The 23,564-nt window shown below is 38.6% G+C and overlaps 1 protein-coding gene across 3 annotated transcripts in view; it reads right to left on the bottom strand.

Annotated features, from left to right (window-relative positions):
• Nucleotides 1–23,564, bottom strand: part of dnah5 (dynein, axonemal, heavy chain 5) — a 116,349-nt gene that overhangs the window by 20,346 nt on the left and 72,439 nt on the right. For all 3 annotated transcript variants that reach the window (XM_031298634.2, XM_031298635.2, XM_031298636.2), the window contains 11 exons: nt 21,093–21,230; nt 19,084–19,219; nt 16,375–16,556; nt 14,884–15,018; nt 11,838–11,993; nt 7,884–8,066; nt 5,851–5,955; nt 5,385–5,523; nt 4,798–4,912; nt 3,066–3,256; nt 559–680 (listed from right to left, as the gene is read on the bottom strand). In XM_031298634.2, coding sequence (XP_031154494.1) covers nt 559–680; nt 3,066–3,256; nt 4,798–4,912; nt 5,385–5,523; nt 5,851–5,955; nt 7,884–8,066; nt 11,838–11,993; nt 14,884–15,018; nt 16,375–16,556; nt 19,084–19,219; nt 21,093–21,230 — 1,602 coding nt within the window. The remainder of the gene's footprint in view (nt 1–558; nt 681–3,065; nt 3,257–4,797; nt 4,913–5,384; nt 5,524–5,850; nt 5,956–7,883; nt 8,067–11,837; nt 11,994–14,883; nt 15,019–16,374; nt 16,557–19,083; nt 19,220–21,092; nt 21,231–23,564) is intronic.

Here is a 23,564-nt window from a genome sequence, read left to right on the forward strand (position 1 = left end):
TGCACACACATACACATTGGTTTGTGTGCGCATATGCTCAGCCAAAGGAAATTGACTGGAAGTTTCTCCAAACTAAGCTCATTTAACAGAGCACTGAGCTTTTACCTCCATGGGAGTCACCAATCTGTCAGTCACCCATTAGTGTGTGTGTATTTGTGCGCAGGTGACAGTCCATCGTGGTGTGTGTGTGTGTGTGTGTGTGTGTGTGTGTGTGTGTGTATAAAAGAGAGAGATGAAGCGAGACATGATGAGACTGATATTGACATGCTCTCTAGTGCAAAGCAGAGCTGTGAAAAAATATTTCCTAAGCACATAGAGACCACTGCTGAATCTGTGGTAGTGAGGAACAGATGACAGATGAGTGTTATCTGCACACTTAATAGATAAAAGTTCTTGTGGGTAAAAACTCTCAGCTAAAGAAAGGTATCATACACCTTTTGTGTGTGTGTGTGTGTGTGTGTGTGTGTGTGTGTGTGTGTGTGTGTGTGTGCGTGCGTGCGTGCGTGCGTGCGTGCGTGCATGCCTGCATGCGTGCATGCGTGTGTGTATGTGTTGTACCTGATCCAGTATATCAGAGAACTGCCACAGTTTGCTCAGCTCTACAAGGTTGAGCCAGGTCATGTCAAGGATCCATTTAGCTGGTTTCTGAGGGCAGGCCTTTAGGTCCAGAGATGCACCTCCTGGATCACACACACACACACACACACACACACACAGACCCAAAGAGAACCCATAATGTATTGCATATATGCAAAAATACAGAATAATTGATGGTTTAAATTTATGCAAACGCAAAAACACAACCTTGAAAAATATACACAAAAGTCATAGTGAGTCAATGTTTAGCAGGTCAGAGCTGACAGATGGTGGAACTCCATGCATGTAGCAGGCTGTCTGTTCTGGCCTTGCCAGTTGCTATAGCTGGCTGTTATCCCTGCGGTGAGGATCACTCCATATTTCTGATTCAGTGAACTGCTACAATACCAATATGTTTGAAATGTGTGTAAACCTTGAGATGAGATTTAAAAAATATAATATCTACGGAAAGTAAATAATTAATAAGAATAAAAAAAGAGAACAGAAAATAGATGGCAATTCCAGTCTGATGTTAAGGGCCTGGAGGCGGTTTTGAGGTGAATCATAGCTTTACAAAAAACACTTGTAGCTTCTTTTGTCTGTATGTTGAGAGTTGAAGGCAGTCTCAGTGGAGACAGGTATCTGGTATGCCAGTGTATAAATGTATGTCTTTCTTTGGCTCAAATCATATCCAACACATATTGTAGGTACTGACACAACGAATCAGTCTCAGAAGATGAGACATAACAGACTGGTGAAGGAAACAGGTAAAGAATCAGAGACCAAGAAACATTTTCTTCCTGGAAACTTTTACTTTTCCAAATAGTACTGCTGGCTTTACAGCACCCCAACTCTAAATACTACTGAAATAAAGAGTACTTGATTTTGTTTCAGCATCTGATAGCTTCCTAAAATTCTGAAATTTCTTCACAGCTCACCACTTCACACAATTGCAATTGGGGAAAATTTTAGGATTTAAGGGAACTATTTGGCTTGATAACAAAAATTGGGGAGTTTAGCTTCAAAAAACATTACTGGGTTTCAAGATGTTGGTGTAGCAGACACTACACATTGCTGAGCTCTGCATCACAGCATTGAAAGTTTCAGTTATTTTTACATGCTGATTAGTATCTCACGAGTGTTTCCACATCGGACACACTGTAATAATACCGATGAGTACTTCAGAAGTTAGCTTAATACATTTCCTTTGTAATGCAAGAATCTGTTAAATCCATATTATAATTTTCACACATTTTTATATTGTTTTCTAGGTTTGACTTTCTGACAGCATATTTTATGAATGCAATAAAGCTTCCAACGTTAGAGCTTCCTGCACATGCAAGCCTCCAACTAGCAAACTTAAGAATCAATCCATGCTTTTACCTGCACAAGTAAATAAGGTTAACAAATTATCATGAATTCATGCATGAAAAAGCATGAATTAATGCATGTATTACTACATGAACTATCAGTAATGTACAAGGATTATTATTATCTCATGCATGACCTAATGCAGGAACAATACGTTAATAAAAGCATTAATTAAGGTATTTCAATCATCATGATTTCTGATTTATTAATGATGTTCATGTCTTCTTAAGTAAATCTGTAGTTAAAGTGACAGGCTAAAGAAACTGAATTGTAGTATTGTAATCATGATTAACTAAACATTACTTCTTCATTACTTCATCATGTTTGTGGCCCTTCAAATAAAGTGCAGACCTGGTCCATCTTTAACATTGATACATAAGATATGATTAATGGTGGCATATAAAGCAATCATCTTTGTGACCCCTCAAATAAAAAAAAATTGCCAAGACATTTCTGGTCTTCAGACACTTAGAAGTTAGTAAAAAGTAAAATTCATAAATATCCTACTTGGGTGAGAATTGTTCTTAGACATTACTGTTTAAGTGCCTTATGTTGTTGTGAATAAAGCAACTACAAAATGGCATGTGCGGTCTAAGTAGTGACCTCAGTATTATTTTGCCAACCCACTTTAATTCTTAATACATTTAATTTTATGTCAACATTAATCATATTGTATTCATCAATACTAAAGATGGACCAGGTTAGCACTTTATTTGAAGGGCCACAAACATGATGAAGTAATGATGAAGTCATGTTTAGTTAACCATGATTACAACACTACATTTCTTCAGAATATATGTACACTGCTGTGACTGGTCAGTTTTTTTAAAGAAGACATGAACATCATTAATAAATCAGAAATCATGATGATTGAAATACCTTAATCGATGGATCAATTAACGTATTGTTCCTGCATTAAGTCATGCATGAGATACTATTAATCCGTGTACATTACTGATAGTTCATGAAGTACTACATGAATGAATTCATGATTTTTCATGCATGAAGTCATGCATGAATTCGTGATAATTCATGTACCATTATTACTAGTGTTACCTAAATGAGAAAACAGAACTCTTAAAAATAACACGTGCACATTGTTCACATTTTAATCTTACCTTTAATGAGTGTGAGAAACTCCTCATGTTTCACCCTGTTGCTCTGCATGTCAATCTTCAGCGTCAACAGCAAAGTGAAGAGGAACTTGTGCTCCTCGTACAGGCCCCTTGCTGCGTACTTACACACCTCAAAGGTCATAAACTCTATGATGTTGGCGATGCGTTTGCTGGTGATAGGGCTTTTGGAGGACCTGTTTAAGCGGGATTTCATAGCAGATATCATATAAAGTTTCATCAAATGTGCAGCTTATTAGCCCCTTAGAGCTCCCGATATAATGTCACATAGTTTAATTTGAATATTGTCATGGTCAGAGCGGTTAATACTAATGATCAGACCGGTTAACCTAATGGTTAATGCCTAATGTTTATTGACTTGAGGCTCAGGGTGTCTGTGGTGCTTGGTAACAGTGACTTATGTGAAAGTTTATTCTAGCCATTATGGATATTGGGAATGTTGACATAATTAGTTGTATGATGTGATGATGGTTTGATGAGAAATTATTCGAGCTGGCAAATCAATGGGTAGCTGGATTAAAATGGGCTGTCACTGTATTTGATGTTTGCCTCAGGCACTCCAAACACTTTGCACTATGCATCAACAGCAAAAGCATTTTCAAAAGCAAAACATCACAGTTAAAAGTATCCATGTTTAGTAGTATCAACATAGACTATGTAGCTTCCCACCTGAACATAACAAGCTGAAATAATTCCCTTTAGTTTATATTTGAAGCAATTAAATCCAATTGCGCTGCAACACAAGCTACCTTTGTGAAGCTAATACTATCTAATATTTGTGTATCTAAGAGATTTGATGCTTTAAGCTTAGTCTTTGGACCATTGTTATATCGAATTGCAATATATTGTTTGGAATTCGAAGACACAAATAAAGTCCCTATTCATCTCATTATCTCCTAGATTTTCAACCACGTAGCTTCACTTGTGCTACAAAGATCCAGGACAAGAGTTACCTTCTCCACATCACAATGTCGTATTCTTAACTTAGATAGACAGATAGTCATTAACAAGTAAATAAATCCTGTATCAATGATAGCTTTCTTTTCTAGTCAGGAAGTACATTACACAATTTTTCTTTTTCTGTTTTGTTAAAAAGGTGTACTGAAGAGGAGTGTATTGTAAATAATGGGTAGATATTAGAGCAAACAGACAAAGAACATATCTTGGTAATGTGCAATTTTGTCCTTTTGTATTCACAAATGTCACTGTGATGTTCACATGTGCTCCAAGTATTCATTTCTGACAACACATAGCTGCATCTCTTTCTTGCTGTTGTTACTGTGTGTAAATGTGGAACTAGTAGACAGATCATGGAGAGATAATGACGCAAGTTTTAGGCCACAGATTGGAACTGTATGGCTTTAAGACACTTGAATTATACAGTATGAGCTGTCTGAAATAAACTTAATATTGTTTTGCCCTTTTTCGAAATCAATATTTTGGGAAAGGCTGCTATAGCACCACAGACATCTGAATTCTAATCAGTTTCAGTTGCCTAGAAAGTGCACCAAGTGCTCCAGCAGCACCAACTCTGTTGCCAATAACCCCAACAAGTCCCACACTAAGAATTTACAAATCACAATGAGGAGCAAAGATTTGCGGGCCAACTTTGCAAGAAAAAGGCTGACATGTATGCACAGGATCACTTGCTGCCTATAGCTAAACTCCACTTAGTAAAACTATTTATTACAGAGAGCAAATGCTGGAGTATTCTTACCTAGCCAGAGAAAGGTCAAAAAGTCCCAGGAACTGTCTCAGTGAGGTCTGATACATGACGTTCACCATACTCATTTCTGTTATCAGGAAGTACAGGATACTGCCCCTGGTGGCCACTGAAAACACACACAAACACAAAAATTGCATCTGTAACCAAGTTCTTGAAAGAGGTGTCTATTGACTTCACGGCATCTATTCATAACTAAAATCTTTTTCATAAAAAGTCACACGCAGTCACACACTTTCATTAAAATATTAGCATGTAGATTATAAATAAATAGTTTGTGAAAGGTCAAACTTGATCATCAAGTTGCTCAAAATGTCTGTTAACTTCAGAATATGTAGCACAGATTGACACAGACTTTTTATTGTCAATTCTGTTCACACTGTTTCAAAGAAATGTGTGTGGTGAGCAAATGTTCTTTTGGATAGTGTCCATTTTGCCATTGCATGAGCTGATATATAAACTGAAAATTAATCAGTTTTGTGTGACTGAACCTGAACTTGGCTGACACACTGTAACCAACCAGAGTAAATTACCCCCCAAAAAGTGTAAATTCTGTCTTTGAGCCAGTTGTCATGGCCTACCAGGTCGGTACTCCTCTCTGGCAGCATTGATCTGAATCTCGGTCTCGGCAGCAATTTGTAGTTTCTGATTGACCTCTTCAGCTGTGCGCTTGGTGTTGCCAAGGACAATAATCAGACTCTCATCATCCACCAGTGAACCCTACAAAGAGACATATTTGCAAGAGTAAGTCAGAAGATATATGAAAATGGAAACATTATCCATGGCTGTAACAGATGTGAATATGTATGTTTTTCCAATATTCCATTATGTAACTGTATTTCCTTGGAACAAACCAAGTCCAACGTTTTAATGTAACTCCAAGACCAACAACCTGCTTTATCAAAAACGGTATGAATTTTTTCTTTCTACTGCTACAGTATCCACACTGATGATTATCACGTGCCCCAATCCATATTTAGTTGCAAGCAATGTTGTTGATCACTTCCAAATGTTTTCTGATACAACAGAGTTTTAATATTTCCTTGCCTGTGTACTGGTCAGTCGGTAAAGGAGGTTGTCCTCTAGTTCCTTCATCTTTCTCTTGTTAGATGTCACATCTTCCAAGAGGTCTGTCCTCTCCTTCTCCAGTTCCTGGTGTCATATAAACACAGATGACATACACCCGCGTACATATGGGTTTCACAGCTGTAGCATGGTACTAGAGGAAAGGCCACGGGATCATTAAAATCAAAAGCGTTTACCCCCTGTGGGGCATGATTTTGATCAGCAAATGAAATGCCTTTTAAAATGTTGAGATCCTGAAGTTGACATGATTAAGGTTGAGATTTTGAGCCTGAGAGTGGACAAGATGAAAGTAAAGTACATAAAGGATTTATCTTGTTATCCAGCGCTAGAACCCACTGAATACAGAGGAAATGGGGAACTGTAATCTTCCAGTAGCATGAACCAAAACCCCAGTCACCGACAGTAAACTCAAGGGAAATATACGCCTCTCTGACACTGTGTGTTTGATTTTAACTGTTGAGTATAGTTACACTGTAAAGATTCATATGGTCAAGACAACTGACTGTGACTTGAAAATGAAAAAGACTAAAAAGCTCATCATATCTTTTATAATGTGTGTTCATTTTTGTCTTTGGTGGCTTTAAAGCCAATGAATGGTTTCTGGAGGGGACCCTCTGAATTAGAGGTTATTTATACTGTATTACTGGAAATTGAGTATTTTGAACATACAGGAGCAGTGACATGAAGTAAAAGAAAATAAATGAACAATGATGTTGGGCTTGTAAATGGTGCATGAACTGTGGAGATGCAGCCTTTACAGCTGAGATAGTAGCTTCAGCTCCCATTATGATTAAATACATATTTAGTACACAGATAATAAGCCACTTTCCTGTCTAGCATAAATCCATTTCATGATCGGCCATTTCTAGCGGGACCTTCCCACAGTCCCACCAGTCTTTTCACAGTCACAATCAATGCGTCCTCTGCACTGGATGCATTTATAATGCATTTCCATTAGATCAAGTCCCTGAAAATGTAGATGTGTGTGTGTGTGTGTGTGTGTGTGTGTGTGTGTGTGTGTGTGTGTATTTTTGGTATTGCCGCATTTGTATGCTATCTTTTTTTGTTCCTTCACACTGTCTGTATCTCACTGCCCTAACAATTGCCCTAAGGGCATAAATGATTGTCGTGTACTACAAGTACGTTGAAAGGGTGATAATAACCCCCCAGTTATATTGTCACACAGTTTGTGATTGCTAGAGAGAGAAAATGAGGTACACAGTAGGGGGAGGTGTTGGGAGCCACATAGGAGGTACATCCTTTCTGTGGAAATATACTATATATGTGTGTGTGTGTGTATATATATATATATATATATATACACATGCATTTGTGGGATGAGCAGTAGCGCTGAGTATCTGGGTTGCGCCCATGAAAAATTTGCCAAATCTTCTCTGCCATTGCCAAACAGGTTATTTTGCTGTTGCTATTGACTTGCGACAAATGCTGGTTGAAGAATGGGATGCCATCCCACAGCGTTGTGTGACCAGGCTGATGACCAGCATGAGGAGGAGGTGCCAGGCTGTTGTGGCTGTGTATGGTTCTTTCACACGCTACAGAGGCTCCTGTTTGTGAAATGAATAAATTGTTAAATTGCCAATATGTCTTGTTTCTTCAAACTTCAATCATCCAATCCACCAAACACCAAACGAGTCAATGGCAGATAAGCTGTTTGGCATTGGCAGAGAAGATCTGGCAAATTTTTCATGGGCACAACCCATATACTCAGAGCTGCTGCTCATCCCACAAATGCATGCTCCTTACAAATGGGGTACCATTTGAAAGGGAACTAAACAGGCTTTCCAACGGTATAAGATTTATTGCCAAAAAGCATTGTTACCACAGAGAAATAATCTACCAAACACAAATTTCCTTACTTTTTGTGCTAAGTTTATGTATGTATGTATGTATGTATGTATGTATGTATGTATATATATATATATATATATATATATATATATACTGTATATATATGCGACTGTAAATGGCTCTACCTGCTTTTCTGTGAGGATAACTCTGCCAAGCAGCTGGTCCTCTAGTCCTTTCATGGTGACGGTGAAGTCAATGATGGAGGTGCGGGCACTGATCTCAGGAGTATAAGCCGGGTTAGGCAGCTTGGTGGTCACATACAGCCTGAAGCCCTTCATCACATCCACTTCTTTGTCACCCACTTTTACCTGCAAAAAAAAGACAGAGAGACCAAAAGCCAAAAAGATAAAGAACACAAAGTCAGCATTACAAAATACCTATACACATGCATACGTATCAAAAGCACATGTACAGTGGGGAAACAATGTACAGATTATTCAGCTGAATCCACCCTAAACCACCTCAGGAAGACAATAGCTTATCACACATTTGTCGATAGTCACTAATTTAAGCAAATGTCTTTGAAAATGTATGAGTAGGCCATACTGACAAAGGGCAGGTGTACCCTGGTGTCAGCAAACAAATGCTTTGCAGATACAGCTGCTCTGAAACATTTTCTGTGTGCATATGTGTTTGTGTAAGTGTGTAAAGTAATGTACATGTGCATGGATGTGTGTCTCTTGTGTTTGCTCTGATCAGCATTAAATTACTTGTGGCAGTATAACTTCTAATTATCCATCAGCTCAGCTGGTTTGTCCCTGAAGCTCTCAGGCCCAGACACCTTCACTTCCTCCTTACACCAGGATATTAATAAAAATGAAAGCTTTTCAGGAGAGGGTGGGAGGGAGAGCTTAGATATCTCTAATTGGGCCTCTCAATAGATAGCCATGAGACTTCTGGATGAATGTGTTGTCTGCATGTAACACATGCTTACTTGCAAGCATCATATGGTGTGAGTGTGTGTGCATATTTTCCTGCAGTTATATGGTATGTTTGATGTGTGTGTGAGTGCATTTGTGTGTGTTTGTTTGATGCATATGTGAGACAGAAGGAGGCAGCTGCAGTGTCAGCTTCTAAATAACCAGTCAATAACAGTCAGCCGGAGTCAGGATTGAGAGGCGATAATGAGAGAGAGAGAAATGCCTAGAAGCAGACTTTAACCTCTTTCTCGCAACCTCCCTGTTGTGAATGTACAGTACAATAACTTAAGTTCATGCTTAACTGGATGAGAAAAGTTCACATGCAAAATGCATTTTGACGGACCTCTCAATTGAGTTTTGTAGAATTTTTTATGTATGTGTGGAATAAAAATGCTTTTTTTTGGAAGGTTCAAAACAATTTATTGGCAGAGAGACCAATTTAGAGTGCTTCCTTGCCATGTACAATACTAGATTTCCTGTAATACTCATTCACATCCAAAGCTTGCTTCTGGGATGCCATTTTGGCTAATAAAATTCTGAGAAAAAAGAACCATTCATACCATGCTCTGCAATCTTCCAAATTAAAAATATCTAATTCCAACAGTACATTACAGGAAATTAGAATGCTGAGACAGAGAGTGGTCCATTTCTCTGTCCAGCCACAAATGAAAAGAGCTAAAGCAAAAGCTATCTAGCACAATATTGGATTTCACTTCCCATCAACAGGAAATGTAGTTTCTTGAAGCCAGTGAGACCCTCTATAGACGTACAGTATAGTGTTATTGGGTTTAATGGGCTGCACTCTTATTGTGAACGCATTCATTAGACTTGACATGGTAGACATCAGTTTGAGTGTGATTAGATATTAAATTCAGGATGATTATTTTTGTCTATTATATATAATATTTCATTCAAAAATACTGTGCTAATTAAATGACCTAACTGATGTGTGGATATTTAAAGCCTGATTTGGTTTCCCCAGATATTCAAATGTTCTTCTCATCTCACATGTAGCTGCTAAAAAAATAAAACACATCTACTTGAACAAAGCACAGAAACAAACTGCATGCTTCAATTACATAACATGAAAAACTACCTATCTCATCACTAAATCTCTGGCACCAATTTCATTTTCCATTAATACCACTGATCCCATTAATATAATTTCTACAGCAATAACTCAGTCCAGGTAATTATTGAGTTTTATTAATTTGGCAATACGAAATGCCTGTAACATGTATGATATTTTACAACCTCAATGTTAGAGACAAAAGTAAATCCTTGAGTCTCCTGGTTATGTTGGAGAGCGAGCACCTTAACTGTTAGTAACACTTCTCCCCAAACTAACGAGACAGATGCAGAAGAGAAGATTTTTTTTGTTTACTATGCAGTCAAAAAACGTGTTTCTGCATTGGGGATTAAAAACACAGGAAGAAATTACCTCCTAAGTCCTTTCCTAACCACTTTTCCTTAACGCCGATGGTAAACCCCATGAGGTCAAGGAAAGGTGTGAAGGAGAATTCAAAAGGAATTAGGAAAATACAAGCCTTAACACTCAGCTGCGTAATCATGCAACGGCGGATGTTGTTGACATGGGTGGGTCAGCTGTTGAAACTACACTGTTCTGAAGGTGGACTACAGAAAGGCAACTGGATACTTTGCCCCGTGTGTTTTCACCGTGTTGTTTCATGCTGGCTCAATAAACCTGGACAACCCAGTGGAAAATATTACTTCACCACCATTTTATTTTCCTATTTATTCTGCATTAATTATGTAATTTCATGTGAAACGTTCACTGCATGTCATTTCATTATTAAAAAGCACTGAGCTGTAGGTTGTTTCTTGTATGAAAGGTGTTCAGCAAATAAAGTGTATCATTATTGGTTGCTCACGCTCACCCTCCTGCCCAATCATATTTATCCACATGACTCCCAATTAGGATGATTGTATGGAAATAATAATTAAATGTATGCAAGATAAGCAGAACGTACAGACGTACAAATCTACTGTAGGCTACATATTATATGTTATAAGGGTTAGATGGTTGCGGGTGGGTGAAAGAAATACATTATTAATCAGGACAATATTCTCTTAACTGTAAACACAGCGAAGCTGTCCACTATACTGTGCACATTTACGCACAAGGACAGCAGTCAGCAGCGTAACTCAATTGATTATTTCAGAAGCTAAAAGTTGAGTTATGTTTTCTCTGTCAAGTTTATAACTACAGTTTTTGGTTTTGCTGTTTAAATGTCCCACAATATCAGCTAAAGTGGCATTACTGCGCACAAGCAGCCTCTCTCATCACTACAGTAAATCTTAAGAAAAAACACTCATACATCACTACAATACATCATTTAAAAAGCAATAGCCTACATAGACTGTAGAGAGAGTGAAAGTAACTTATCTGGGTTGGTGATTTAATTGATCTGTGCATTCTCACATAATATTCCTACTTTCACACGTGGTCAAAATAGTGTAGAAATGTAGAAATAAGCCATGAGGGGCAAACAGGTGAGCTTGTTTCAGACGCTGCTCTGGGCTAAAGATAAACCAGTTTCCGGTGCGCTGTGTAACTTTAGATTCAGCGATCCATTCATTCACAGTTGTATAAATGCATGCTCGCTGTAATTTTTTACGCGATGGAGACGAGAGTAAAGTTCTCACATTAACTGTTATAATAAAGTACATTATCATTATTATTAGATGTGTTTAAATGTCTCACCAAAAATAATGTACGCACGGTGCATACAGAATTACGGCTGCCAGCGCTACTGCGCATCTTCTGATTATGAACGGTGAAATGATGATGCGTCACATTAAATTTTGCTGCCGCAAGGACTTGTGGTCCTTTCGTAAAGGATGATCCTGTGTATACTATGCTAAAGGAGGTAACAAATGAAGCATTGAAGCACCTTTCCTTATCACTTAGACAATTCGAACGGCTCTTATCATGGCAGCCACTTAACTACTTCTGGGTCATTTCACTCCGTTAGGAACCTTCCTAAGCAAATTTGACCGCAGCCCTGGCCAAGTCCCATCATGCCTTCCACCAGCACACAAAACACATCTGCCCATTTCATTCTTGTAATCAAGGTAAAAAAAAAAAAAAATAACTGGTACATGCGTGTGTTAGGATGGATATTTCTGCCATGTTACCTTGTATGTGGAGCCAGTTTTGATGAAGTTTTTTTCAAGGATGTTGTCGAGTGCAGGGTCCAACTCCTCCCCTACATCCTCGATCAAAAGGGGTCGCCCAAGAGACAAACTGTCCTCCAGATGGTTCTTGAAGTACTTATGGTTCAGTGAGGTGATCTGGGATCAGAATATGAGACCTCTATTAATATAAAAAGGTAACAATGACAGCTGGAAGAATTCCCTTTTTTAAAGATTATTTTTTGGGCATTTTAGGCCTTTATTTATAGGACAGCTGAAGACATGAAAGGGGAGAGAGAGGGGGAATGACATGCAGCAAAGGGCCACAGAATGGAGTCGAACCAGTAGCCACTACGTCGAGGAGTAAACCTCTGTATATGGGCGCGCGCTCTACCAGGTGAACTACCCAGGCGCTGATGAACAGATTTATAAGAGACAGTGTGAAGCATCTTATTCAGTCAAATGAAGGAGACACATTTGACTTCTCCCTCATTCCTCCTAAGATACAAAGGCCAACCTCTGTCTGGAGAATGTGACTCGTCAAACTAATAACACATCACTTTTTAAGATGAGCCATTTTTAGAAAATCTTACAAAAATAAAATCAGTTGTTTTGATGAGGTCACTTGTGGAAAGGGTTTAAACCCTCTGCTTGTGGAAATGTGTCTTCAGGACACTCATAAAAGGATTGCAGAATGCATTAACTTGGCTCAGAGATTTCCCCTAACAGGGCCAGTGACCTTGGCTGGTCTTATTACATCTGCAGAATTTTGCAGTACTTTTTCAAGGCGCTGTACAAAAGAAAAAGCATGTTGGACAATGAAAAGGATTCAAGGGGAAACAGTACATTGCAGAAACTGAGCATCTAGACATATTTCAACAATGTGAAGATTTCAGAGGCTGATAAAATATCTAAATCTCGCATTACGAAAACTGGCACAGGGAAAAACTATTACATTTCTTAATACACAATGGTACTTAAAAATAATGACATTGAAACCCTGATATGAGATGGTTGTAGTTGAATTTGAGTTTTAATTTTTGGCAATTCTGCATTATTAGATTAGATAATTTCTAATAAGATTCAGATAAAACAAATGACAGGAATAAATATGAAAACAGAGGAGCAATTTCTCGACACACAACCATCAGTGAGTTTTACATATTATATAAGTGGTGTCTGATTGACCCCAACATGTTGTCGCTGTTCTTGTATAATGTTAATAAATGGTACACTCTCATCTTTATTACAGGCTGTCAGTCAACATACTGTAGCTTCTTCTGGTCATGCTGTTGATCCGGTACCAGTGCCTCTCTGCTTGCTCACATATTTAACTTATCCCTTACTTCTGTTACAATCCCTAGTGTTTGGAAATCTGCTCAGGTTATACCGTTGCTTAAAAGTGGTGACCCAAGTGAATTAAATAATTACTGCTCTCAATTTTCAAACTGTGTTGTTTAGTTAAAGTTTTTGAAACCTTGGTTAATGCACAAATACGGGCCTTTTTTATGCAAACAATATCCTTCAACTTCAGCAATCAGGATTCAGACCAGGACAAAGTAATATTACAGCTGCAACACTTGTACTAAATAACATTTTGAATGGTCTTGATAACCATCAGCACTGTGCTGCTCTTTTCATCGACCTGTCTAAGGCTTTTGACACTGTGGACCATAATATTTTATTAAACAAACTGTCCTCCATTGGTTTAGATAGTCTTTCAGTCAGCTGGTTTTCCAATTATCTGTCTGAGAGAAAACAGACTGCTTTCTGTGACGGTGTTCGATTCAGCTCTCTTGTATTGGATAAAGGTGTTCCTCAAGGGTCTGTTTCTGGTTCACTTCTGTTCATTTTATATAGTAATAATATTTATGATGTCCATTACAATGCGGATGATAGAATAGAATTTTGTTACGTTTTTGGCCCCACTATTGCTTCGGCTGCTGCAAGCCTGCAGACTGCTTTTAATGACGTTCAGCAGTCTCTTATCAGCCATAAGCTTGTCTTGAATCCTGACAAGACAAAATGGATTATGTTCTCTAAGTCGCCTAGCCTGGACCCCTGTCTATGTATTCATACACTTCATGGCGGGCAAATACCTCGCCATTTGGCTTGACAATAAACTCTCATTTCAGACCCATGTGGAACAGCTAACCAAAAAACTGAGGCGAATAATGGGTTTTCTGTACAGTAATAAGTCTTTTTTTTCTTTTTTTTCAGTAGGAAAACTATGGTGCAATCACTCATAATGCCTGTTTTTGATTATGGGGACATTCTTTACATGCATGCTACATCTGCCACATTGAAGCCGCTGGATGCTGTATATCACAGCGCTCTGCTTTTTATTACTGGTGGTGGGTTTCTCACCCATCATTGTATTTTGTATCAAAAAGTGGGCTGGCCCTCTCTTACCATCCGGACAGAGCAACATTGTTTACTGTTTATTTACTAGGCTTTATGTGGCAAGATTCCCCTGTATCTGTCTTCGCTGCTAAATTTTACTAACACAACACATCAGACATGCTCACAGACACACATTAGAATCACGCCACGCATCAATTGTATATTAGGAAAGAGTGATGTTAACTTTTACGCTCCTGACAGGATGATGGAACTGGCTTCAGGATTCTCTCAAATCAGAATAACTTGTTTCCATCGGGACATTGAAGATGATGCTTGAATGTGTTACATAGGTACTGCTCTTGTTTTTAATAGCCCTTTTATTCGCCTACATCAGTGATTCTCATTTGTTTTTAGTGTTTATATGTGCTGTAATTTTGTGATTGTTCCTTCATTCATTTTTTACATATTGTAATTTGGGTAATGTTTTATGATCAGATTATTTTTTATGATCAGATTATTTAATTGTCCTGTAATTTTTGAGATTCTTTTTATTTCTTTTTATTTGTGCTGTAATCAGGGCGTCATTGGAAAAGAGATCTTGCTCTCAGTGGCCCTCCCTGAATAAATAAAGGTTGTATATATTACAAAATGTAGCAGCAAACACAGGTCACATATTTTAAAGCAACAAAAGAAAGAAATCCCAAACCTGCAGCTCATTCCTGGTCTCTTTGTTTTTTATCCAGATTTTTCCCTGCGTCTGGGGGTCAATAAGGAGGGGGAAGCGGGCAGCTTTGGTAATAATAATGCCATTCTGAATTGACAAGTCATCATTGGGAAGCCCCTGTAAAATGGGAAAACAAATAACTGGTTCAGGCTTAATCCTAATGTTTATTAATTTATTTCAATAATTCTACTTCAATTAACTATGCATCTAGTATTTGATTTATTAACAATAAACATGTAAATGATACATACATTTATTAAAAAAATGTTTTTATTAATAATGAAATATGTGCAAATGTGTACTGCAATATGAAGTCTTCATAAAAAAACAGACAAAACTTAAAGGTAAACTGTTTCACAGGGGAAATGTCACTTTTCATTTCCATTTCGTATCTATTAAGTACCTATCCTGGACATTAGATACAGTGGTGCTCATAAGTTTATGAACCCATGCTAAAGTTGACTAAAAAGAGGAACAAAAAAATCATCTTTTGGAAATTGATCTTAATGCCTTAATCAAAAAAATAGGAAAAATCCAACCTTTACGCACACCAATTTTCTTTGTGAATGAATAATGTATCGCAAATAAATAAATGTTCTTCCTTAAAATACAGGGCGCATAAGTAAGTACACCCCTATGTTAAATTCCCACAGAGGCAGGCAGATTTTTATTTTTAAAGGCCAGTTATTTCATGGATCCAGGATACTATGCATCCTGATAAAGTTCCCTTGGCCTTTGGAATTAAAACAGCCCCACATCACACATACCCTTCACCATACCTAGAGATTGGCATGGGGTACTTTCCATAAAATCATCTCTCAATGCAAATCAAACCAGCTATTAGGTTAACTGAAATAAAACCATGCCAATCTAGCTATGGTGAAGGGTATGTGATAATGTGGGGCTATTTTAATTCCAAAGACCAAGGGAACTTCATCAGGATGCATAGTATCCTGGATACTATGCATCCTGAGAAAGAGATGATAGCGAGATGATTTTATGGAAAGTACCCCATGCCAATCTCTAGGTATGGTGAAGGGTATGTGATGATGTGGGGCTATTTTAATTCCAAAGACCAAGGGAACTTTATCAGGATGCATAGTATCCTGGATCCATGAAATAACTGGCCTTTAAAAATTAAAATCTGCCTGCCTCTATGGGAATTTAACATAGGGGTGTACTTACTTATGCCCCCTGTATTTTAAGAAAGAACACTTATTTATTTACGATACATTATTCATTCACAAAGAAAATTGGTGTTCTTAAAGGTTGGATTTTTCCTAATTTTTTTAATTAAGATTAATTTCCAAAAGATGATTTTTTTATGCCTCTTTTTAGTCAACTTTAGAATGGGTTCATAAACTTATGAGCACCACAATACAGTATAGAATTATCACACACTCTTTATATTGCATCAATATGCACTAAAACGAATGATTGGGTTGGCAGTAGTTACCAAAGTAGAACACTGACCTGTAGGTTCCACTCACTAACAGTGGGGGCATCAGTGAGAAGCTCGGTCAGATTGAGGTTGTTGCCAAATGGGATGTGACGCTGCTTTAACTCCCGCTGCCAGTCGCTCAGTAGCAGATTACGAAATTCCTGATTAAAGGGTCCAGAGTAAGAGAGGAACGCTGTGGCCAGAAGAACGTCACCTGAAACAAGAAGACAAATGGGTTAAATACTTAAATACTGTTTATGTGTTAGTGTGAACACAATCAGAAAACAGCCCATGATGTGGCAGGCTATGCTAATGCATTAAAGTAAAAAAAGCTTAATTATTAGTGGATAAATTGTACCATGTTTGCAGTACATTGGGAATAAAATGTCTGCCTAAAATGTAACATTTTGACCACATTGTTGGTAATTAGTATGCATTAATGGCAAAATGCATTTAGGCTAGTAATACAAGAGTGACTTAAAGGAGAACTCCGGGCAATTTTTACGTTAATCTTGATCGCTATACTTTTTTGAGTACTGTCTATAGCAAAAACCATGAGCCGAATTGGTACTAGCAACACGGAGCTTCTGTAGCTAATGCCCAGAGCTCCCGTTAGCTAAAACTGCAGTTATGGGGGCATAAGCTAAAGAGTGCCTTTGAGCCTCTTAACAGACTCAAAATGCTATTAAAATGTCTGTGCAACATGAACAGGGCGCTTACATGACAACAAGATGCGTTTAGCAACTTAGCCATTGTTGAAATTCACATACCCTATTATCTGCTAGCTGCCGTCTGGGATGAGTGAGTGTGTTCAGCCAGGCTCCGGTAATAATCATCACGCTGCAGTCCCGTGTGTATTTGTAACATAAATATCCATTTAGTGTGCAATCCATCTGGCGTTGGTGAGTAGGAGTCTTGTCCGTGTCGATCGTTGTGGTTTCCTTAGCCGGGCTAGCATGCCCGGCCGGTGTCCCTGCCTCTGCTTCCTCCCCGCCCTCCTGGCTTCACACGGCCGACAACAGTACAACGAGTGCTCGCTGGTCTGGTGGATGTCTTCCAGAAGACCGTTCAAGCCTTCGCCGCGAAAAATTGTATTTTATTTCCCCCTCAAAAATAGGTAATTGAGCACTGTAGTGGTTATGACCATATTAGTGACTATGCTACATGGAAACGGACCAAATTATGTTTGGGTCCTGTACAGTAAAATAGTGTTTTAGACGGCTAGCTGTAGTCTCGCTAAGTCCCGTGGGAATTCAGTTGTAGCAGGAAAAAGGAAAATAGTAGTGTGCAGGTTGGAGGAGCGTAGTGTGTGAAGAGTGAAGATTGGAGTTGTTCACAAGGGAAGAAGTTTGGAGTAACGTAACTGGAGAATATAGAAGATACTGAACACATGGAAGAGGCGTTTGAGTTTGATGGTCGTCCTTATTTAGATGAACCCGAGTATACAGACGAAGAACTAGCCTCACAAGAGTTGGAAAGAAGGAGACAGACAAAGGGGCAACTGGCAGATGAAGCATCTGCTTCAAGGACATGGATTTCGGGCAACTGGTGGTGTTTGTGTGGGTGTTGTGACCCAATGCCTACCGAGGAAGAAAGCCTGTGCTGTAAAGAGTGGGATCTCATCACACCTGTACAGAGGAATTTGCTATTTACCTTTTTCCTGCTACAACGGAATTCCCACGGGACTTAGCGAGACTACAGCTAGCCGTCTAAAACACTATTTTACTGTACAGGACCCAAACATAATTTGGTCCGTTTCCATGTAGCATAGTCACTAATATGGTCATAACCACTACAGTGCTCAATGACCTATTTTTGCGGGGGAAATAAAATACAATTTTTCGCGGCGAAGGCTTGAACGGTCTTCTGGAAGACATCCACCAGACCAGCGAGCACTCGTTGTACTGTTGTCGGCCGCGTGAAGCCAGGAGGGCGGGGAGGAAGCAGAAGCAGGGACGCCGGCCGGGAATGCTAGCCCGGCTAAGGAAACCACAACGATCGACACGGACAAGACTCCTACTCACCAACGCCAGATGGATTGCACACTAAATGGATATTTATGTTACAAATACACACAGGACTGCGGCGTGATGATTATTACCAGAGCCTGGCTGAACACACTCACTCATCCCAGACGGCAGCTAGCAGCTAACAGGGTATGTGAATTTCAACAATGGCTAAGTTGCTAAACGCATCTTGTTGTCATGTAAGCGCCCTGTTCGTGTTGCACAGACATTTTAATAGCATTTTGAGTCTGTTAAGAGGCACAAAGGCACTCTTTAGCTTATGCCCCCATAACTGCCGTTTTAGCTAACGGGAGCTCTGGGCATTAGCTACAGAAGCTCCATGTTGCTAGCACCAATTCGGCTCGTGGTTTTTGCTATAGACAGTACTCAAAAAAGTATAGCGATCAAGATTAACGTAAAAATTGCCCGGAGTTCTCCTTTAATGTGTATTTGTTTAATCATCGAACAGAAATGGTGTAAATTCATGTCTAATTAATTCGAGCAACATTTCACAAATCACTGTTATTCAAAACAGAGCATGAATCAGTATTATTCAATGCAGAGACATCTCTTTGATGCCATAGCTTTCTGAATACAAGCTTGAAGTTCTTAATATGTGTGTGTATTTCAGGCCTGTGTGTAGTGTGTTCTAACAACAGAGTGAACTTTTTTTTTTTATTTCCCCACTAGGGATCAATAAAAACAACAAAATAAAAAATAAAAATTGAAACCCACCAACAAGGCGTTTGGTCAGTGCAGCAAACTCTTTGCTCTGCTCAGTCCATCTCTCCTTCTCGCCAGCGAGGCCGCTGATGAGACTGGACGCCGTCTGCATCTTGTGTCTACAGCGCTCAGCATCCTCCAGCAGGGTCTGATAAGGAGGAGGGGGTGCAGACAAACAAGTCAGTAGGTTGATGCCCTTCCAACTGTCTCTTCATCGTCCATCCATCCAACTGTCATTCAACCCTTTATTCTCTGTAAGCCTGTGCATATCTATACCAATCTAAAGTATGTTTATATGGACAAAGAGAGCATGTCCATATCAGTAATAAAATAATCAAGTCCAACTCCTTTGTGAGTTGAGATGCTCTCTAATCCTAGTACAATAGGACTCAGCATAGGATTGCTATAAAGATGATGACAAATGTAATTTAATGTTTTTACACTGTGTGGGTTTTCTCCAGATGCGAAAGTCCAAAGATATGCAGGTTAATTTAAACTCTAAATTGTAGTAGGTGTAAATGTTCTCTCGTTATATGTTTGTAGTGATAGGCACCTGCCTTACACCTAATGCATGCTGGGTTAGGTTTGCATAGGCTCAGGAACCCGGCGACCCCTGATTGATTGATGGATGGAGTTTATATTTTCTTTTCATAATGTTTATCCTATCTAACTGCCCAAATTAGCTTTCCTTTAAAAAATATATATAGTAGGAGGTCAACAGCTGATTTAAGCAATTTTTCACAATTCTTTCCGATCAACAATCAGATGCTCACAGGCAATACAATAAAGAGCTTGTTTGCCCAATAGCAATAATTTCTGTTTCTTCAATAAAAACTGTCTGGTATAGGCTTCTGCAGCGAGCCTTTCAATCTTGCTTCTGGCCCCCGGAGATGAACAGCCCTGCATCTTAATCATAAAATTATAAAAGGAGTCAACTTGGGCTGTCCAGATTTCCTAATCAGTGAGTGTTGATGCACATACTGTTCCATTTACATGCTGTTATTTATCACAGAACAGAGAGTACGGATGATGAAAAACACACACAGCAAAAAGTGCCACTTGGTTGAGTCATTTTCTGTTTTTGTTGCAGGTTATCACAGGCTGTTTACTGTAGAAAGACAGTCCACCTCTGTGATTCCAGTTTAAAGGCCCGTCATCTATTTAAACAAAAGGGCGGCTTATTCGATAAAATGCTGAAAAACACTAGATTGTGATAGTAATTAAGTTTTAAAAAAAATACATAAATAGGAAGTTAAAGCTTGGTGAAACATTTCTACTCTACTTTCAAGAACCTGGTTATAAATAGAAGCAGGTGGCACAACATAAGCTTTAACAAATATGTACAGGTAAAGATAATTACAGACTTAATTTAACTTAAGTAAGGCCATCCCACATATTTCAAAGATGACTTTTCTTTTTAAATATTTGTTTTCATTCATTCAGCCTGTGTTTAGTTATAAAAATGTTTATACTGTATATGAAGAAACGTATTATTGCTGTGAAAGGACAAGAGTGACCTATTTGGAAATTAAATCCCATTGTTCCAGGAAATTTGATTGAATCAATAAAACACAAAGGCAGCTGTGCCAGATATATGAATTTTAACAGTCATATGGAACAGCAAGTTAATTAGGAAAGCCTGAATCCAAACTAGTGATCCCATTTTCTAAGTTGTGCATATCATGTGCTATTTAAACTCTGCTAAGCAGAATTAATAGTGCAATTCCCTACTATATTAAAGGCTTCAGTGTGTATGTGTATGTGTATGTAATTGTATGTTATCTGATGTTTATTAATTAACTCTTAAAAGAAAAAAAGTCAACCATTTGTGCAAGGTGGCTCATGTTACATTTTTTAAATAAAAGATAATGGCAAGCTGTAGATGTAGGTGTAGTGAAGCATCAGCACACATCTGCTTCATATCACACAATCCAATTGTTTTTTCAGCACACACTGCTCCTATGTTTGTGTGGCAAAATAATTTATACTTGTGTTTTAAGGAAGTAAGTAAAGCTATTGACCTGTTTCTCCATCATGGCTTTCTCATACTCTGCCTGTACCACATCCAGCTCTGCCTGCTTGGCATCCAGCTCAGCCTGAGCCTTTTGAAGGTCCACATTAGCTATTGCCAGACGATTCTGCTGCACTGCCAAGTTAGCCTAAAAAAGAAAGGAAGAAAGAGAGAGAGAGAGACAGAGGGATCTGTTATTGCACATAAAATGCTTACAGGGGTCACAGTCAGTTTTCTGGGAAGAGGGCTAACACGAAGAGAGGGACAGAGAAAAATTCTAAAGAGAAGACAGACCAGATGAGGTGAAGGTGGGGAGAATTTGACAGAAAAAGAAAGAGAGGAAAGGTGGTAGGAGTGAGTGTTTTATTAGCAGTTTTTTTTGTGTGGAAAATGCATCACAACAGGTTTAGAGACAGAGATTTAGAGAAAATGTATAAGTCTGTCTCAGTGTGTTTGGGTGGCCTGGCGAAGAGAAAGTCGGGAACATTTATTTAAAATTAACTGACATCTGAGAAGACTATCGCCTGGCTGCCTTCCTGCCTTCCTGCCTGCCTTCCTGCCTGCCTGCCTGACTGTCTGTCTGTCCATTCAACTGTATCTCTGGCTGGCAGTCTGGCCAGCTTAAAGGGAAGACACCACTGAGCTGGAAACCAGAAAATCAATTTGCCAGGATGTGTTCCTTGTTAATGCAAAAGATCAGGATCAAAGAGGAGAGGAAGGGATTCTCATGGAGATTTGTATGTGTGTGAAAGAGAGAGACACAGAAAATGAGAATATGAGCAGAGCTAGGGAGACTGTCAGTGAGAGAGGGGATAAGGGAAACTAGGAAAGTAGAGAAAGTCATCTGATAAAGAGACCAGGGTGAGCAGAGACATAAAGGTGCAGACAAAATTGAGAAAATAAGATGTGGAAGAGAGCAAAATAAGTGGTAAAATGAGACCGGGGGGGGGGAGGGGGTGATCATTAGGCAAAGTTAAAGTGATCAGGTGTGTGTGTGTGTGTGTGTGTGTGTGTGTGTGTGTGTGTGTGTGAGTGTGTGTTTTGTGCCTTAATAATCAAGGGTTTTGTGTACAGAGTATTCTGCTCTGCTCCCTTCTGCTGTGTGTGGAATTATTAATTCATTAGAAAAAAGTAAATAAAGACAGAACAGCCCTGTCTCCTGAAGATAACATTCCCAACTAAACTGCATTCTGAATCATGTTTTTTTTTATTACTTTTTTGAAATATCACAAATATGTTTCTGATCAAAGTCTGTGTTTAACATCCGCATAGGGACAAGATATGGTTGGATTGATGGGGTCAAACAAACAGGCAGCTTTCACCCAGGAGAACGTTGTTTTGGTCTTGTATGCAACCTAAAAGTATATGATGACTTATTTTAACTTAACGTACGCTTACGTAAGTTAACTTTCATAATGTACTTAAGTAACGTCACATACGTAACATACTTAACTTACATACGTAACTTGTAACAAATATACTTAATTTAACCCAAACCATGACCTTTACCTAAACCTAACCAATCAGTTCACAACGTTACCACGTATTTAAAACTGCAACCATTTCCCAACGTGTGCCTGTCGCTGGTACAAGGACATGAAGGAGAAAATACGTTTCCATCGAAACGTAATTGAGAATGCAGTTTAGGTGTATAGGAATGTAATGTTGTTGTAATGTTTTTTTATTTTTTTATTTCACCCTATAGAGGGTAATCTAAATTGGCAGATATGTTCTTTCGGATTTGATCTTTATCCCACTGAAGACTTTGCTTGGTGACTGTGACTGGTACAATGACTTTAATGACCAAGCTGTCTGCTGGGGAGATCCTAATTTTATTATTTTTATTTTTGTATGCTCATGATCATTGGATAGAAGCCTAATTCTCTCTCTGTCTGCCTGAATTTTTTGGGGCACTTCTATTGCCTAGACCATCAGCAAATTATTGCTGCCAAAATGTGGGAATATGAATAATCCTTTTCATAACAGAGACAGTTTGTCCTGTTTTTTGTAGCCTGGGGCTTTGCTGCAGAAAAACTACCGCTCTCCTCCATATTCCCCATTTTCCATATTTATCAGAGTGGAAGACCATGGACTTTGCCCAGGGAGTGTGTGTGCAAGTGTGTGTGTGCTGCAGTCATATGCGTTTGATGGGGTGATGATGACAGGTGGATCACAATGTGTGTGTTTGTAAAGAGAAATTTAAGAGGCTGACATATGTGTTTGTGGACTTCATTCCAATTGAACTTCCACATTGACTACTATTTACAGAGCTGGTTGTTTACATGTGTAATATGTATATATATATATATATATACACACTTACTGATATACATACTTATATATGTGCATAGTAGTCAAATGTTTACAGTGTGTTTACTTTTTTCAGCTTTGTTGTCCTTGTTTTTAACCGTATGTCTATTTCTGTGTACATGTACATTGACTGCACCAAAAAGCCAGAGTCAAATTCCTTGTATGTATTCAC

This window comes from Sander lucioperca, chromosome 10 (assembly GCF_008315115.2).
Source record: "Sander lucioperca isolate FBNREF2018 chromosome 10, SLUC_FBN_1.2, whole genome shotgun sequence".
NCBI lineage: Eukaryota > Metazoa > Chordata > Actinopteri > Perciformes > Percidae > Sander > Sander lucioperca.